This window comes from Mixophyes fleayi, chromosome 4 (assembly GCF_038048845.1).
Source record: "Mixophyes fleayi isolate aMixFle1 chromosome 4, aMixFle1.hap1, whole genome shotgun sequence".
Classification (NCBI taxonomy): Eukaryota; Metazoa; Chordata; class Amphibia; order Anura; family Limnodynastidae; genus Mixophyes; species Mixophyes fleayi.
In genome coordinates this window covers 318,382,858-318,403,023 of record NC_134405.1, presented here as the reverse complement: position 1 = coordinate 318,403,023, position 20,166 = coordinate 318,382,858, and the positions used below count along the sequence as shown (strand labels likewise).

The window sequence follows — 20,166 nt, the reverse complement described above, 5'->3', positions numbered from 1 at the left end:
ATTTTCTCTCTTGAGCCTTTAAGCCTTTTTAGCATTGTGAAATATACATTGTATCATTTAAGGTTAGGTTGCAGGACCAAAACTTGGATATTGCAATGGAAAAATCCTTAATGAAGAGAAAAAAATGCCCTTTATCAGATTCAGAGTATTCCCTTAAAGTGGAGCCGTCTTCTCCATTCACTGGAACCATTTTGTTCGCTGCCCCACCACAGACTGCCTCAGTAAATGTATAAACTGACTATTTATCCAGCACACAAAATGGCTGCCCTCACAGGTCCACATGATGAATCCATGTTACGTATGTCTCTGTGAGCTCTGGGGCACAGCTTGGCTCTGACACACTGGGCGCTTTATTCTAAACGGTGAAGCCCAGTTTTTATGGATAGCAAATAAGAAGCACAGTGTGTTTTCTCTGTTTATCTAGATTTCAGGGTATTCATAATATGTTGCATATTGAGATCACAACTTTCATCTTGCGGGAATAAATTTGCTTTTTAAGTGCCTGCCTCGCTTTGTCCTTTTTACGAGGCATCATATATTTTAAGAATTCTTGAATGTGTTTGTAGAAATTAATATCAGCTATTTATACCTCAAGAAGCCATTTCTGTGTAGTTCCAGCCATCTCTCATATTTCATGGCACAGTTTGCTTTATAGTTCAGAAATACTTATTTTCCCTGTGCTGCTCATTATGTCTTGTATAGTGTGGTATTTATCTGGCTATTTAGATGTTGTAAAACTGTGTGGCTCCATCGTTTAACACAAATAAATAAAATAAATTAAGTATCTTTCTGTTTTTCCCTCCCACAGTTGAAGTTTGCATGACTCCACTTCCCTGTCTCCTCCCTCCATTTGGAATTCTGCATCCCAGGTTCAGTCCACAGGACATCCTCTAGCGTTGTACGGTGGCTGGAGCTGCTCTCTGATGCTGTAGAGGAGGAGCTACTGGGTAAACATGCAAAATAGTTATCCAATCAGGAGCCTTGTTTCAGGACACACTTCAGGCGACGCTTTTTGTGTCATTACCCAATGTCTTCTCCTCTCCAGCAGCTCACAGAATGGTGGCTCAAGAGGTGATTGGACAGTAGGGGACACACCCACTTATATGGGAGGATTTATAATGAGGTAAATTCCACTTTGGAGGTATTCCAAAAGGAGAAGTGCATGCATTGAGATGATGGGCCTTTGCTCTTTTCTGAACCATGTACAATATAGAGGTATGGGATCTCTTTATCTGGAATTTGAAGGAATTGATTTACTTTCCCTAAAATTTAGAGCTGTATGCCTAAAATATGTTTACAAATTGCCCATGGTCACCCATGCATCCTCCATGTAGTCACTGCAGGAAGAGTCCTTTGGTGTATGATATAATCACCAAGCAGCAGAAATGATTATTTGTCTAGTCTGAACACTGAATAAGATATCCTACACTTGTACTTTGTGCGTATGATTTGAGGGCTGGCTTCCTACTGTTTCTGATGCACCATCACAATAGCTGGGGACCAAGTAAAACATTTTGGTTAGTGCATTAGTGACACCTCCTCAGTCTGCCTCTATAGGAGGCTGGTGTCTACCCTGCAGTACAGTGATGGGGGAGAGCTGCAGCACAACAGGGAAGATATGCTGTATTCATACTAAGATAAATAGTAATTCTGCCACCATAGCCTTCCCTACATAGTCCAGCCTATGATTGTGTCCCAGCATTCTGGTGGTTTCATTGCTGCAAAACATTAACAGGCCTGACACAGCCTTTTTGCCTTTATTTCCTTATCTATGTCGTCGTTGAAAGGTTTAATGAGCAATTTTTCTTTTAGTGTAAATGATTAGCTTAGATTGTCCATGTGATCACCATATCAGTGACTATTGTCAGTCATCACCTACCATATACCTGTAGTGGACAAATACAAGCAGCAATATAAAGTCACGTAATAGTGTGCTAGGCCACCACGTGCTCCCAGTGCTGCCTGTATGTTCCATGACGTCTGGAGGGGTGCAGCACCTCACTGAACTGTGGTCCCAGACATTGTTCTCGAGTGTCCCACAAATGCCGGATTAGTGACTGAGAATGCTGTGACGTATGGATGGCGACCACACAGGAACTCACCCCACCTGTCAGGGGAGAAATGCTGCCGCATGGGATGAAGTGATCACTCTGTACCATTAAGTAACAGTTAGCATTGACCTTGCCAAAGGAATGACTGTACCCAAACCATGCCAAGAGAAGCCCCCAAATCATTGCAGAACCCATTACTGTTGGAAACAAGCACTCAGGGCTGTAGAGTTCTTTAGGCTGGTACCACGTGTACACATGGAGAAGGATGATTCACCTGATCTCTTTTCTCTACTACTTCTTAGTCTCCCTGCACCATTGAACTCCCAAATGTGCAATGCCAGGTGTGATGAGCAGTTTATACAATGCAACCTGTGAGGTACTGTTCTGTGGAGCTCTCACTGCTTGAATCTTGGCCACTTAGTCCAATGTACCCATCACCCTCCTTCAAAGTGACTGCAGTGTTCTCTCGCAGCCATGCTAGCCTGGATTATAGGCAACCATGGCAGGCCAGCATTTTCCTACATCATTGTGACCATGCTGGGATGTTGTTTGCATAATTAATGAATAAGCCCTTGCTTCCAGTATGCTTGGTGTCCCTCAATTTGTTTGGTTTCCATTTTTTAATTCACTACTTGTATTTTTGACATTACTATTTAATTGTGTGTGTGTGTGTGTATGACTGGTGATGTTTGGGGCTTGAATGAAGCAGTTTTGTAGGATACGTTTCCAGTTTCCCGGGTGTGATGGAAGTTGTATTTGTGGCATAGATGGATTTCTGTCACTCTTCTGAGTGGCTGCCATAACAATTGATGTCTGATTTAGTTTTTTCCCTCTGTTATCGTGGAATGTTAATGAGCAGTGTATGTGTATAACCTCACGTCACCTTGCAGTGTTCAGTTCTCAGGAATGGTAAGACTACCATCTGTCCCACACTGTACATAATGTGTTAAAGGACACCTAAAGCCCCAGAATTGAAATGTTCGGACAAGAAAGTAATGTGTTGTTCAGTGATAACATGATGTTCCCCTGCAGCACTTTTAAAGTATTACCTCAATACTACGTTACAGACTCTCAAGCTCCTCCCACATCTTTAGGGCATAAATCTGAGACTGTATTGATTGGAGCTTCTGTGACATAACTGGTCCCGCCCCTTATGTAGGAAGCTTCTGAGTCACTGGCTGAGCCATTTCTCCCATTAAACGTCCACATTGCCACGTTACTAGTAGTACAAGGCCACAACCTGTGTTTATTGCAAATGCATGGAGAATAATAAGACATTGTTGCTAATCTTGAGATTTGTCAGGCTCCCTAGAGCTAGTTTCTCAACCCTCTCGGCAAGAATCCAGTAAAGGTCATATTGAAGTGGACCAGAAAATCTAAAGAAAACATGTTGTGTAGGAGGTTTGTCTGCACGTTTATCTTTCCATGGATGTCAGTAAAGTACCCAGAAAATAGATTACAAACTGATTACTGTGTATTATCATGGGGGCAGCACAGTGGCTCAGTGGTTAGCACTTCTGCCTTTCAGCACTGTGGTCATGAGTTCAATTCCCGACCATGGCCTTATCTGTGAGGAGTTTGTATGTTCTCCCCGTGTTTGCGTGGTTTCCTCCGGGTGCTCCGGCTTCCTCCCACACTCCAAAAACATACTGGTAGGTTAATTGGCTGTTAATTGGCTGCTAATAAATTGACCCTATTCTGTGTGTTTGTGTGTCTGTGTGTGTGTGTTAGGGAATTTAGACTGTAAGCCCCAATGGGGCAGGGACTGGGGCAGGGTGCTATATAAATAAATGGTGATGATGATGTTGACCATATTTTTTTAACTGCCAACGCAGCCACAGTCCTGCCACTGAGCCCAAAGGTCGTGTAATTGGGTCACTGTCCAATTTGACTATATGTGTTCGTGTGTTTGAAAAACAACTGCACACAAATAGCAATACTCCATTTATCAACATTGTGGTCATGCATCAATATCCCCTAGCCTTTGTGGTGTGAGAATCCCACATGTCAGGTCACTGACTGACCAATAAACTGTCCTTTCTGCAGAAATGTATGTCACAACAGCCCTGGACCTATATTATACAGGCAGTTACAGCAAAGCATTTCCCATATTGTATATTTCCATTAAATATCCGTAAATAGCACTTTAATATGTCCGATTGTGAGAGAAATCTTCATTGCAGCTCTGTCACCAAAGATAAATTGTAACCAATGTAAATCTGTGATCATCTATTTTCCAAGTCCTGAATAAATGGGGTTTTAATACAAGCATATTATGTGTTTAAACTTGAAGGATTTGGAAATATGGGAAATAGTCATTTCCCATATTGACTAATCTGTCTGTAACTCCTTAAGTAGGAAACTCTGATCCTTGCTATTGACAGGCAGCACCAACAAAATTTCATAAAGAGGAAAGGGGGCATTTAGTATTTATTAGTTGTGGATCTGCGTTTATAGAACGGAGAGTGTCAAATCATTTTAAGGTTTAAAGGTTAACTATGCTATAATGTAGATTTATATATTCATCATCAGTTATTTATATAGCGCCACTAATTCCGCAGCGTTGTACAGAGAACTCACTCACATCAGTCCCTGCCCCATTGGAGCTTACAGTCTAAATTTCCTAACATACACAAAGACTAGGGTCTATTTAATAGCAGCCAATTAACCCACTGGTATGTTTTTGGAGCACCCGGAGGAAACCGGAGCACGCTGAGGAAACCCACGCAAACATGGAGAGAACATACAAACTCCACACAGATAAGGCCATAGTTGGGAATCAAACTCTTAACCCAAGTTCTGTGAGGCAGAAGTGCTAACCACTGTGCTGCCCATGTTTTGCAGTCCTTTATATATTGGAGAAGGCCGAACAGTCCTAGTTCATAGACTGAACGGTATTTTAATGTATTTGCTTTTTTGGGCCAGGACACACTTACATTGTATGCACTGTCTAAGCTTCATTGTGATCGGTCATTTGAAAGCTTGGATAACAAAGCTTCGATGGAAGGCTGTCAAATGGGTCATAACTAACTGAGAGCGGGCCATTGGCACCCCATTGTCCATGATCTGTCATGCATTTAGTAAAAACTATGTGGAAAAACTATGCACAAGCTCCACTTCTGTTTATATCAGGGTATTAGTACCCGCGTATCATGCTTGTGCCCATAAAGTTAATCCCATATAGTGCTGTACATAACACTCAGCATTTATGATACGCATTTAAATGGCTCAAAAAAAGTGACCAGACAAACACTGAACTCTGCTGACCGGCTTCAGCCAATCAGGATGTTTTCAAAGGACCACATGTTCTTAGCATCACGTGACTGTTCTATTTATTGTGTTACTCATATACTAATTAATTTCATATTGAATACAAGTTTTATATGAAGGCTTTCCATTTACATTCAAGGCTAATACCATAATTTCGCCAAGGCACCGAATGTGTTTATCCAGTAATTTTATTGTTGAAGTAATAGTTTGTTAAAGTTACTTCCTCTTAGTGGGTGATTGACCTTTTCAAGTGCAGTAAATCTTAATAGACTGGGTTTATGGTGGCTAGTCTCAATATAATGCATTGCCATAGGATTATACTTTTCTTGTTGTGTGACCTGTATATTGCCTCCTAATTTTATGTTCACCTATTGAAATCTTCAGTTGGAGAATATTGCAAGCTACAGAGAGGTAAATAACTCCTGTGATTCATTGAATGGTTTCAGAAATGTTTATGTAAAATATATTTGGTATTCGTGGTATTCAAACAGGGTGCATATTGTTTAGTTACAGTTGGGGGGGTTTAGATGGCTAATTATCCGAAGTGATGAGGTTGGAGGTATCTGTATGTATCATATAATTCCTGAGAGACTTGTTACATTTATGACATAATTAGAAAATAGGGCGTCCAAGTTTACAATCTAGGTTCACAAAGCAGCGATTTTCCAGTGTTTATTAATGATCTTCTAAATAGCGTGAGAACCAGGGGAAAAAGCTGTCACAAAATGAATATGAGCACCCGCAGGTTTATCAGTAGCTGCAGATGGATGATTTGCTGGTTGTAGAACATACGTGTAAGCAGTGTTCTAGGACAACTCGTGCGTTACAACGTATCATGGTGTGTGATGTTTATCCCGGCCTTTTGAGTCAGTGCAATGGGGTAATTCTCAGAAACTGAGAGATAAGAATATGATTGCGAGTAATAAAAAGATGAAATAGTTGATATTGTAACAAATGTTTTTATCACTTGCAATTTTGTCTTAATTCCTCTTTTTTTTTTTTTTTTTTTATTGCTCAAAACTAGTTACTTCTAATTTAGTAGATGTCAGAGTTTCTATATGGGTATGGAATATTTTTCTACAGTCACTGTGAGGAGCACTTTTACATAAGCTAATTAGGAGGAGACTATCGTACATATAAATATGACAGTCACTGTGAAGAGCACTGAATTATCGGGTGGGATGTCACACAGGCGTGGTTACTGAATACCTCCTACACTAGCGCTGCTACACAAGGTAATGATCACTAAGCTCCTGCTGCACTGGGAACTGTGAGGAGCACTTCTATGAAGAGAGGAAAGTCAGAGGCAGCATGGGTAACACTGGGGTAATTTTAAATGATTTATTAGAATTTTGTCACAGTGCTCCAAATTACAGAAAAACACTTTATCCAGACTCAAGTAGTTTGGCTAGTATGTCCCAGTCCATTATATGGTGTCCTTCTCTTTGGTTATTTAATGCAAAGCAGCTTAACGTACATTTACCGAGGTTCTGTCCCAATCAAGTAAGCGGTGTTTGTGCTGCTGTGATTTTTCCATTGGTTATGTGAAAGGATGATGGGGGAACCCCCACTTCCTCTCTTGTGGCTTCCAAACATGTTGGCAGAAATCACTACATACAAGTCTTCCGGTAACCTTAGCGATTGTTTTTCAGCTCATGAACATTTAGCGGTGCCAATCTATGAAAACAAATATTTTGCTGCCAAGGTGATCCAGCCATACAAAGCTGAGCCTCATTCTTCAGACCAGGTTTTGCCAAGCTCTTGATCTTTGTCCCGCTTTATTTCGTCACTGTGGTATTCATTATTGGCAGCACAATGCTACAGTCCATGCCAGTGTAAACTTCAGGCTAATTTAGTCACTTGGATTGGCCGCCAGTCTCTCTCCATGGTGTATTGATTTTTGCGGTATTTATGTTATGATTTAGTAGGCTCTTGTAGTGGAATAGGTTCGTGCACTGAAAGGAAAATATTCCTTATTTGATGGCTTAATCCAGGCATAGTCAGATTTCTCCCAAATTTAGGAGCAAAGGCCGAATGTTAGGAAAATGCAGATTTCTAACCCAATGTATAGAAAGTATTTAGTGGTGGGCTATGCCCATTAGCAGAGTACATTAATCTATGTGAGTGATAAGTCCACTCCTCTGGTGTCTCACGGAACAGCGTAGCATGAAATGGTTAAAGATGGAGAAGTACAGGCAAGGGCTAGATACACTCTTAGAAAGCGCATTTATAAAATGATCATATATAGTATAGAGGATTTAATTGCACAGTAGCCCCTTTGGGTCTGTTTAGTACATTTTACCCCTCAAAAGTATAATAGTGGATTTAGCTTTTGAGAATTACTTCATTTATTTTTGGCAAGTTATATTTGACAAAGACATTAGAACAGCCTTGTACCCCAGTAAAGTTTCGTGGAAACAGCTCTGTGTACAGTAATATAATACTCTACGTGTTGGGAGCCAGCTCTGATGCTTCGTGGCCTGGAAGAGCAGGCTGACACTAATGGATGGTGGTGGGCTGCACCCTGAGCCGCATGTTCTAGTCACCGGGAGCTTGTTCCAGTTGCCATGGCAAGGGGACCTGTCTGGTTCCTAGTTGTGCATTTACCAGATGCACAAGAAGAATGCACGGAAAGGATGACAGATCTAGATAGACCTGCAAGTGAAGTCGTCTGTCCACACTAATAGGCTCGTGCCCCCGCTGGACGTGATGTGTGGCCAGCTTGTACACAACAAGTACAAGATATGACTGGGAGGACACATAGTGCAGTAGACATAATCAAAATATGTATGTCCGCATAAAAGGATGACTGTATGGCATCTTGTCCATGAACCAGATATTACTATTGTATGAGTTGATATCATTTTGGTGGGTGTTCCGGGTGTAAGAGAATGGGTTAGTGCATCTGGCAATGATCTGCATTGGGAAAGGAGGTGGACGCCTGTCATTGATCCCAGTGAGATACCTTGGCACATGTTACTATCTACTACGTCCGTAGTATTAGTGTGAATAGTGCAGGCTACACAAGGACTGATCCGGTCACTAAGCCTGAGCGTTGAACAGCAGGACCTGTATCCCCTTGGGCAACGCACAGATGTCCGCACAATGGTAGATGGTCTCCTTCTGGCAGACACAATGACAGAAATATGTGGAAATGATCGGACAGATCATTTTTAGGTAATGTCAATTTGCCAATGTTGCTGTGTGTGGCCATTTGAAGACTGTAAGCTGGCACATGATGTTTTATGTATGCGGTGACACACTTCCTGCGATATGTTATTGGTATATTCTATATTAAGGGGAGTTCTAATACCTTATACAGGGATGAAGCTATAGGCATTGTGCTTTTACACAGGCCCCTAAATCCAAGGTGACTTAATGTCTGTATTACTTTACAGTATGGGATATTATATACAAGTCTTCCTAATGAATGTTGAAATACACATATAAACATCACTTTTGAATTATGCAGTAATAACATTCTTCTGTACTGCTTATTTACAATAGGAACTATTTCACGTTGACCATTCTAGTGTAAATTGGCACATGGGTGAGACAAGACCATATCATCATCATCATTTATTTATATAGTGACACTAATTCCGCAGTAAAACAGATAATATAGACAATATCTAGTATTCTTAAATTTGATATCATCAGAAAGAATAAGATGATCCGGTAGGAAACATACAGAAATGGATCTGAGGCAGAATAGACTAAGTAGCTTTAATAACCAACAAAACAAATCAGACTTGAATACACAAGTTGTGATTTGGGGGAAGACGAGGGCTTTGCTGTTTTGTTATGGCAATTTATTTGTTTTATGTTGCTGTTTGCTTGCACCACAATTAGCTTTTCTGATAATACTGTCACATGTTTCCTGATCACATAAGCTGTAAGTGTCCTGCATACTTCCAGTGCAGACAGCATGCTGCTAAGGTGACACTGAGCTCAGGAGTTAAGAGGCAGGTCGCATAGTCTGATTAAAGGCTTATTCTGCTGCAGAACACAAGGCCTGCTTTAAACAACGCTGCCCTTATAACCGGCCAAGACATTTAGAGGGTGGGAGCAAGTGATAATATTTCCGAAACTTGTTTTTCCTATGTCAAAGAAAACCGCTTATGCTTCCGCAGGCAACGTGTATATGCTGCTGTAGCTGATCATTATTACTTGGTTTTAGTTAGGAAGCTTGTAATGGAAGATTTGCCAAAATGCTGAAGAGTCCCAGAAGGAAAAGTAAGTTAAATAAAGGATATTATTCCCGGAGTCAGGAGGACGTGAGGCCTTGTTTGGGTCACAGTGACCTGACATATACTGAAAGGTCTTACAGACACACTTTATAGGAATCTGTGGTCTCCACTGTTTAATTGCAGACTGCTCCTTCGCCAGCGATCATAATGTTGCCATCTAGCGCTTCTTTTCAGACACATGTCATTTAAGCTGTTAAAGGGGGAACTTTCACTTACATTTATTCTTTTTAAATGTGTACAATTCCCCTGACCCAATATAGAAGAATTGTGGGGGTCTTGGGCTCCTAGGACCCCTTGCTCTTAGCAGTCCACCCATGCAGACAGTTCTTTTCTGCTATTGGTGAACTACAGTTCTCCGCAAATACCAGGATTGAGGTTCATCATTAATGGTACCAGTTCATCACTGGTAAAGCGCAGACTCCACAAACGACTACGGAATTCAGATCTTGTTTTAAAATGCAGCCAGCTATTTAATGATTGCATGCAGAGATTGTCACTTCCCTTCCAGTAATTGTACTGCATCATCAGAAACTTGATCTACATTACAGAAAGGTATGTAGTCAACTAACCGGTTCTTCACGTCCTATCTTGTGAGACAGTGAACTTTTGTCAACTAGAGTAAACTGCTCTTCCTGCTGAGGAGTTTGCGTGGCACAGTGACCGAGCTATGACACGGCATGTGCCGAAGGCCTCGGTGACGTCATGAAAGTGATGTCATGAGCTTAATGACTGCTAAAAAAAAAAGCGCATTTTCTCTACTGTCTTTGTGTACAGTTCATAATATTATCTATATATTAATAGTACGACTTTTATAAGTGACTTATTTCTACGATTCCATTGTCTAAGCAGGGCATACCAAATTAAAGGTCTGTAGATTTGCAGAAAACTATTGGCGTTGTAATCTGGTTGTTCTGAGTTATTTTGCAAAACTTCAGTTATAACAATACATTACCACTGTCCTCTAGAAAATGTGACCGTTGGCAATACTTATGCCCCTGCTGGCTGCTCTGAAAACTGTGACAGTGCAACTGTGACAATCCCTGTGCACCTGCTGGGTGACCTGGAACATGTGACTTGCTGGGTGGTCTGGAAACTGTGACCATTATTTGCAGCCACATATATCTTGCAGGGACCATGCCCAGCAATGTAACTTCGATGAAAGAAGTTATACATATATTGTTAGTGTATAAATAAATTCTTTAATTCCTTTTATATAGTGATTGATAATATATTTATTCATTTTACTCCATTAAAATTTCTACATGTAATGTAGTGTATAAAACGGTTATTGAATTCTGTTAATAAAGTAATTTAGTCATTACATTTCAGTTTAATGGGAAGGCTGTTACCGCCTGGTTTCTCTAGTTATTATGCCAATATATCCAAAAGTTAGGAGGTGAGGTCCAAAATTAGGAGCAAGCAAGTTGCGTTCAATATAGATTCTACCACCTCCCCCTCTGCAGTGTATTTTCTGGAACCCTTACAACTGGTTTGGGATGATTGGAGCTTTCAGTCACATCTTTATAACACGTATTCCAGGGCCCAGAGCAACAAGCACTTCTATAGTGGAGTGTTGGTCATGGTGTCGGAGGTTTCTGGCAAATAACGAAACGTGTCTATGGCGGCTCTAACAGTGTATTATACTATAACGTTGTGCTTGAGAGCACTAATCTCATGGTTCCTGGCAGGTGACTTGCAGAGTTATTTACCATCTTTCATAAAAAGGGGCTGAGAGATCGGCTCATCCGTCAGATTTTCCAGTTAGTGTATTTTAGTCACCCTTGTGACCAGGATTTTCCAGACCTGCTCGCTGTAGTTGTTACACAGCTATGTACAACTAACGTAACTAAAAGCCAAGCTTCTCAGGATAGTTTATAGAAACTAATACCAGACGTACACCTGCCGATCCTGTCACTTGGCCACTTAAGGCTCTCATGACTGGTAAAGAGATCTTTATTAATATCGGCATAGAGCTCATTTGTTGGTTCCATACAATGTGATATTGGAAATTGGCCAAAGTACAACTGCTCTGTTTCCCTCTAGGACTGGACAAATGATGCAGTATTTTCAGCTCAATTGGATAAATCCATCAGTTAGACTGGCTCCTTTTTAGCATCCATAATAATTGAGACCTGTTGTGAAGTTAGGTACCATTGCTGCTAGGATTTGTGTGCTGTCATTGGAGGGTATTGAGTTGCGCACAATGTGCTGTCAGACATTGCGGCTGCTTCTATGGGAAGGAATCTGCAATGTTACATCGCTGCTGAGTGCGTTCACGGCCGTTCCCAGGGGACCCTGCGGCTAATTACATTCCCCCCCATTGTGTCTTATATACCTTTGTAGAAGTCCACCATATGAATACATGTATGACATAACATAGGAGATGTTACACCAGAGTCCGCTCTTGAGGAATGTGTCCAGTCTTTGGGTGACAAGACCCTTCCAGAACCTCATGGCTGTAAGCATATAATAATTTCAGCATTGTGCCTGTGTCACGAGGCTGCTTTTGTCGTTTCAGGGTTAAGTGTTCTTTGTCATACACTGGACACTCTCCATCCTAGTACAATATTGTTTTCAATGTTTCATGGCTTACTAGAACTTGCTGTGACATCTGATCGAGATGAATTGTCATATTTGTAAAGCCAACACCACCTGCTGCTTCCGGGAGAAATCTGATTCTGGTAAAGAAATAGTATTTGCATGAACCATTTTTATTTGGATTTTTTTTGTTAAAGCTTAAAATACAAGTTCATCCAATATGAAAATATGGATCATCACATTTTAATACACGCCGTGACATGTTTGATATTTCATATAGTTAGCTTGTTATTTAGTTGTATGCAGCTCTCCAAGTGATGTCCTGTAACTCTTAGGAAGTGAGACTTTTAAAATATTAAGATATTATTGATTACGTTGTTATTCAGCACATGTTTGCATTACAACCCGCAGGGTAAAGCTGACCATCTAACTCGGATCTGTTTCCAGTCAGACTAGTCACAGGAGCCGGATTAAGCCGTCTCACACTCTGGCAAGAAGCGGATCACATGTGGGCAATTTAGTGTGGTTAGCAGGTTACTGCAGACACAGACAATTATCAGATTTATGGCCATGTCCGCAAATGATCCAATTAATTTTATATTATTCTCAAACATTGCACTTGTTTTGTGGTCAAAGATATTGTACCTCTTTAGTTATATCGCTGCCCAGGTGTCCTTCATAAGAAGCCATTTTGTGTTGTTTGCTGAGATTGATGTCATTGGCAGGACAGACAGCAGGCAGTGTTTTGCAGGAGATGAGTAAATAAAAAGTAAATTTCTCACAGGATTGCGTAATATCCACTTTCTTGTTCTGTGAGAGAAACTTCCAGCACTTTCTGCAGGCGAAACAACCGTGTGAGTTTTGAATTGGTTGAAATGTGTACGTAGGAGGTCTGGGTGTGAGCACTCTGCCTGTATGGTTTCCTCTCTAGGGTGTGCCTGCTGTGAACATTGACCTGGAACACACTGTTTTCACCTCATTTATTTAAGCACTGTGAAAGATTTTATATAGTTAATATTTTTTCTCCAAGATGGTACTAAATAATAACTCGACTGGCACCTAAAGTGGAGGTGGGCATCTGAAGGTCCGAGTGATGTTTGTGGCTCTCATTTAGTATACCCATTTCCTACACACACACATTTGACAGGCTAAAAAAAATATTCGGTCTATCCGTTCTCTAGAAACTAGTGACATCACAGAGGTATGAGGCATTGTGTGTGACTTTGTACCTCATGCCTCCATGATGTGACTATTTCCTACATTCTCACGTATCAAGCTCACAAAATGGCCGCCTCCTCAGTGTGAAGGCAAAAGGTACACTTTAATACATGACTAATAAGCCTTGGGGCTTTTGTTTTATGTAAGATTAGATGGATTATATTCTTTATGGAATTATCACTTTCCATTCTCTGTCGGTCAATAGACTTTCTCTTGTTAGGTCTGAAGTTACCATGGGAAGGATTTAAGCAGAATATTGAATGCAATAGAGGTAAATGTTTACTTTTGTCTTTGATAGACGTCTGTGCAGTGTGCACCATTTATTTATATTGCAGTGAGCCAAATTACAGAGATTCGGGTCAAAGGAAGGACTTGGGAACAGTCGATATGTAACCAGTTTGATCATTGCTTCGTATTGCCCGGAGTATGCGGGTGTTTGACACCACAGACTGCGCAGTAATGATCTGCAATTATTATGCAATTAGAGTTGTAATTAAAGATTTGGCAGACCAGACGAAACTTTTAATGTGCTCCGTGTATATACGCAAACGCATTTTCCTATTGCAGCTGAAGAAATAGAAATGTAATGTGTTTTTTTTTATTATTATTTTAAAAGTTTTTCAAGATTTGTGAGTTGAAAAGTAAACGTTCATAATTATAAAAACACATAAAGCCCATAAATTATTGCAGTCTATAATTACTATTTGTCAAGTTCCAATTTTCAGATTATCCCAATCTCCCGTTCAGGCTTGGCCTTGAGAGGAATTTCCCACTGGGACATAGCTGGCCCTCTCTGTTATAGAACAGGAATGAAGTCTTGCATTGTAGTAACATTTGAATGCACTGATTCAGCTGCACACCTCCCAGATTTACAAATAGTCTGAGTGTAATGTGTGAATGGGGGCGTGGTCACATCTCAGGAGGGGTGTGGCCAAACCCTTGGGGCATGGCAAGTGCTTCTGAAGGTGCTAGGCTGCACCTAAACCTAATCTCTCCTCTCCTAAAATCTAACATGCAATATTGCACACACCAGTGGCAGGTACGTCCACTGCTGTTCTGCAGAGCCATGGTGCACGGGGCATACCTCCCTATATTGCGACGGTCGGGATACTGGGACAGATCCCTGAAATCGGGACTGCAGCTTTCTGTTAAGTATTAAAGTATTACCTCCCCCTCCATTAGTCAGGTGAAACTCCTCACATATCTAAAGGACAGTGACTTGATGCAGGTCAAAAAGCTGAAATTGCTCTCAGTTGCTGTAAGATTGCTGACTGTGCATCTACCAATCTACACACTGCATTTCTGCTAAGCAGATCTGCCAAGGTGTCAGTCACTCTGTTTGCTTTGTTAGAGAAAGCCATCCCTCCAAATGTGGCATTGTGGAACAAAAGAGAGCATAATGGTCATATTTAGTCAAGTGTAAATAATCTAGTTATTTCAAGTACATCACTCAACTCGGTAATACATAGCCTTAGTTAGTTATCAGCGTCATTGTGACTTTACGTGTTCTAGAACACCTGTTTAACACCCTGTAATCTGACAATTAAGTATTTTAGCATGGTGGCTTAGTGGTTAGCACTTCTGCCTCACAGGGCTGGGGTCATGAGTTCAATTCCCATCCATGCCCTCATCTGTGTGGTGTTTGTATGCCGCCCCCCTATTGTGTCTGCGTGGGTTTCCTCCCATATTCCAAAAAAACATACTGGTAGGTTAATTGGCTGCTCTCAACAATTGTCCCTAGTGTGTCAAATACTGTCATTTTGAATCCCTCCAAATTTAATGTGTTCTCTAATCTGGCACAGACAAACTCAAAACAGCATGTTACCTTATTTTAACAGTGGAGTCTTCAACACAGTTTTTGTTTTGTCCCCTGAGAATATAATTCATTTCTATTATGTGAACATTTATACTACTTTACATCATTGGATTGTGCTTAGTGGCGCCCTCTTGTGTATGCTTATGTAATTACACAAACCTCTATTGAATGTCTTCATGTTTAACATTTTAACATAAAGCACATTAATAAAATAAGAGGACTTCGTTTTGTAATAACGTCTAAAGCTACTTATATATTTATATATAAATGTTTCTGAGGAAAGAAATACTAAGCCTAAAGATTGGGTCTTTAAATTGTTATGTGTAGTGATGGCATACAAGAAAGACCTCATAGATCACGAACAGGTAGGAGAGTCTCGTTGCATTAACATCATATACCTGGTAAGGAGAACAGTCCAGTCTGGTCTTTCTCATTCATATACATACTGTGGCTGAATGTGCTGTGTGCTTCATGCTTTTCAGCTTGCTGATCTCCATTAATAAGGTGCTATATGCACATATCTATATCATTAGCAGTCAGATGATTGCTTTCACTATGTAAACTGTTCTAGAAAACAGACTTTAATGTGTTTCTGTTAGTTACAGCACTTTTGTGCAGTGTTGGTTAATAAGCCCTTGTATCTCCCTCACTAGGGCCATCTAACCACTGGCGGCTTTTTGTCTTAAAACACTAGTAAAAATGTTACTGAAAACGCATATGAGCTATGTTTGATGTGCTTTTGTTACTAGAGATTTAACAGCATTTGGAGGTGACTGTAGGCTTCCACAATGCATTTACCAGCTATAAGCATATGCGGGGCAGCACTGTGGCACAGTTGTTAGCATTGCTGCCTCACAGTGCTGGGGTTATGATTTTGATTCGGTCACAGCCTTATCTGTGTGGAGCTGGCGTGGTCTCTCTGTGTTTGTGTGAGTTTTCTCCCACCCTCCATTGGGGCAGGGACTGATGTGAATGTCACGAGGCACTCTAAGGACACGTGGTAACACGTTGTGCCCTCTGTTTCTGGGATGTCCTAGTGATTTCATAAACTGCATTCTGCTGAATCTTGGTTCAGGTCACAAAATGGCTGCCTGCACTGTGGTATGGGATGTTATGATATACATCTTATTCTGCAGAGGGAACAGTGAGGTGAATGGTGCTTTACTTTAAATGCTGTGCACATATAAGAGTATCATATTCAGTAGGGTAAGCTGGATGTATGGATATCCTCATCATCGCTTTATTGATATGAGTCTTCTGGAGACGTGTAAGTGGGTGACATGGAGATTACCATACCAGGAATAGATAATAAATTGACACTGACAACACGGTCAGGTTCTCCTGAGGGGAGAATTACATGTACACATGTGGAACTTTTCACGTACATAATAGCTACAAAGCATGGTAGCAGGTCGCATCAGCTTATGGTTTTCATCTAGAATGTTCCTTTAACATTCCCCATTCAGTATATTCCATACTTTAATCAAGAATGAAGCCGGTTCCATGTCTCAGCTTCAGGAGTGAAGACCTACGCTCTATTGTGTGTAAATGGATCTTAAACTATTTATATTACTGTGCTTACATACCGCTGCTCTGCTCGGACCAGGGCATTATAAATGAATGATGTTTATAGGAAGCCATTAAGGGCACTTTAAAGAGTGATGCAACTGGTTCCTCTCCTCAGCCCTCCAGGAAATCCTAGTCAGTCATAAGTGCCAGAGATGGGGACCATCGATTGGTGGCAGCAACGTCTCCTGCGCTTTGTATTGTGCTGTTATCACAAAACAATTGTATAAATGATTCAGAAACATGATATCAGAATATTCTATAAACTCCCTGCCCTCAGGCACTGAGAGCACAATAAGAGGTAGCTGAGTGATTTGCTTTAATAAACCTTAGTGGTGTCCACAGTCAGAAGTCAGTACAGTTACTTCGGTGTTGAACGCATTTTGCACATTTGATGTTCTGTGGTAGTTGCTGGGCAGAGGCAGCGTTACATTAATTAATATTTTTGCCTCTTGCTTAACAATGATAAAAGCTGATCAGTCAGTATTTTGGGGGATTTAGAATTTTGGGTACTGATTACTAAGTATCAGACTTAATGAGAAATATAAAAGTAAATATAAAATGGTACAGAAAGGCGCTACCTAGTGATGCGGTTATCACTACTTTGTAGTAAGCTCCAATGGGGCAGGGACTGATGTGAGTGAGTTCTCTGTACAGCGCTTCGGCATTAGTAGCGCTATATAAGTACCTGATGATGATAATGAAATAATAGACTTCAGTCTCATGAATATTGGTTAATTAATACGGCTTCAGCCAATGTGTGTCGGCTATGAATGTACAGTTTGTGTTTCCCATGTAGCATTATCTAGTAATGTAGGGCAGTGTCTTAGGAAAGACGTTGCTGTGGAGGTCTCTGTTCTGGTTGGGATAAACTGTAATATATTGAACGGATATGGCCCAGTGTAATGAAGCCTGGTGTATTGCTAATAATTTATCATCCTTCCAGTCAGAGGTTTCCCGCAAGGTATTCTCCTCCTTTGGTTCATACACTGAAATGTGCTTACACACTGAAAACCTCCACAGTTTTGTGGGTCTCCCACGGTGTTGGAGGGTTTACTGTTCTCCCAGAACGGGGTCAGAATCCATATGCTCAGGAGCCCGGTTTTCTAGTATGCAACTTGATTTATATCCTGTCATACAGACCTAATTCCTGGAGACTTGGAGCTGTAGAGGTGCCAAGGAACTGCCATCGCAGCCTGCTCCCTTATAACCCCCCTTCCAAGAGGCCCTAACTAACCCACACGGACAGCACCTCCCTTCAACTTACCCGTGTATCCTCCAATATCACATCCATATCAATCACAGAAGGTTTTATGCTAACAAGGTCCTCCTGCCTCCTCCCAACAAGTTCTCCACATCTGGATGTGAATTCCTTCTCTGCACTGAGGTCACCGGGACCCTGGGTATGGCACAGAACGAGGTCTGATCTTTACATGGGAAAGGAAGAGAAGGCCTGGGGTCCCCTCCTTCCAAGATGTGTTTTGTATTTAATTGCTTTGGATTGAAGCCACATATAGTTTGGTTTCCTTAACTCAACGTCTGCTGAGCGATCTTACAATGTGCTTAATAAACTGCAGTTCATTTTAACCCTGTGGGTCCTAATCAGACGTATCCCTGTGACATTACTGGGCAGGTTGTTATCTAATCATAATGCAGATATGTTGTAAGCAGTTCATTACCGTGTAGCCTTCCTTGCTAGTAAGAGGCAGGCATCGCTCCCCTGCGGGCATCTTGCCACCCTAAATCTCTACGCTCTCAGTATGATCGTTTTATTTTGACCACAAGCCATTTATGCTGGATTAATTCCAAGGGTGATGTGATCCCTGGTCTCATTTGTATTCCAGATCCTAATGGAATACAACCTCCGTCCTCGCAGATAAGTAAAATGCATTGTAAGGTGTCCTCAGGGTATCCGCAGCCTTAGTCCCCGTCCATCCCCGTGCTGTAGAGGCAGCTCATTAAGGAGCCCAGCGGTGTTATTATTAAGTCTCTATGTGCGGCTCAGGACTAATGCTAATCACCTATGTTTTCTCTCTTTTTGCAGCACCAATGTGGTGATGAATTATTCAGAGATAGAGTCTAAGGTTCGAGAGGCGACCAACGATGACCCCTGGGGACCTTCCGGGCAGCTCATGGGAGAGATAGCCAAGTAAGTAATGGCTGGTTCTCCCGGGAGGAGAGAGACAGTTCTTTCCCAGTTATAAGTTCTTGTGAAGGTTTGGAGAGCAGGGGCAGGAAACTTTATTCCTCCTGTGCATAGAATAGAAATACATGTCTTGTGTTCTACTATTTATTTTGACCAATGAATATGTAGATACCTGCCGCATTCACTCTTGTAGTTGAACTCTTTGTTTTGTGACAACACCAGGGAAATGTCATTAATTTAGTGTAACTCATGTCAGCCAATCACATGTCTGCTTTTGCAGCGGGTTTTGCTTAATGCTAAGATGCCCCAAACCACTGCAGTGATGTGATTGGGTCAGTTTTAGACCTACTGGCCGCCAGTGCACTTTGTGTGCTCACTCTAGTTGTGCCGCACAGGTGACGATGTCAGACAGCTCCTCATTGGATGGCACTAAACGCTATCAATATTTCTTTACAATAACCTGTATAAAACTAGAACATTGTGAATCGTTACAATTCGGGCTCACAACTGTGGCTCTTAGTGATGTATCTGTTTAATTGTCTGACCTATTACATGACCTCTATAAACCTCTAGTGAATATTTATAGCTGACTAAAGGCAGAATTTAAACTTATGTGACGCTACATGTAGCGTTTTTCAGCAGTAGGGGGCGCTAATATTCCTCTGCACACCTAGCGTCCTGTCTTATACAGTGCAGTACAGACCAGCAAATCAAGGGAGGTGAAAAATGGCCGGTCCTTTTAATGGCATAAAATTCATTGAAAGCAGTCCAAAATATTAAAAATACAGTACTTCATGATTGAGCCAGAAGCAAAACGTTTCCTCTGGTGTGCTGTAGAGTTGGCATTCACGTATTTAAATCGTTCATTTAAGACTATTTACCCCTGTGACTTTAGCTGACATAGGTTGAGGCCACCAATGAGAACGGAGACACAAGTATTGTTAGACCCAGCAACCAATCACTCGCTTACATTTTTAAAGTAACCTGTAATCTGGTTACTATGGGTTAATCCTCTCACCTACATGTTGGGCCAAAGTGGACACTGATCCTGTTATTTGGAGCTCGTGCCTCGCAGTGGGATTGGCCAGTGTGTGGTCAGCATTGCTCAAGCTTTGTGGTTATGATATAGTAATACAGCAAATAACTGCATTATTATCGCACTTATTTTGAGTATTGCTTCATATACCTGAAAGCCTGCAGGCATCCTGTCTAGTAAGAGGACACAATGTCCTCCATTACAGTGAGTGTGATTGGGCGATGAGTGGACTGCCCCTTGGTACAATATCACTTCAGCTCAGTGATCTCTGAAAA

General features: G+C 41.2%; 1 protein-coding gene across 3 annotated transcripts in view; it reads left to right on the top strand.

Moving 5' to 3' along the window:
* The window catches only part of CLINT1 (clathrin interactor 1), a 52,458-nt gene that overhangs the window by 10,277 nt on the left and 22,015 nt on the right, over positions 1-20,166 (top strand). For all 3 annotated transcript variants that reach the window (XM_075210155.1, XM_075210154.1, XM_075210153.1), the window contains exon 2: positions 18,754-18,858. In XM_075210155.1, the coding sequence (XP_075066256.1) occupies positions 18,754-18,858 (105 nt within the window). The remainder of the gene's footprint in view (positions 1-18,753; positions 18,859-20,166) is intronic.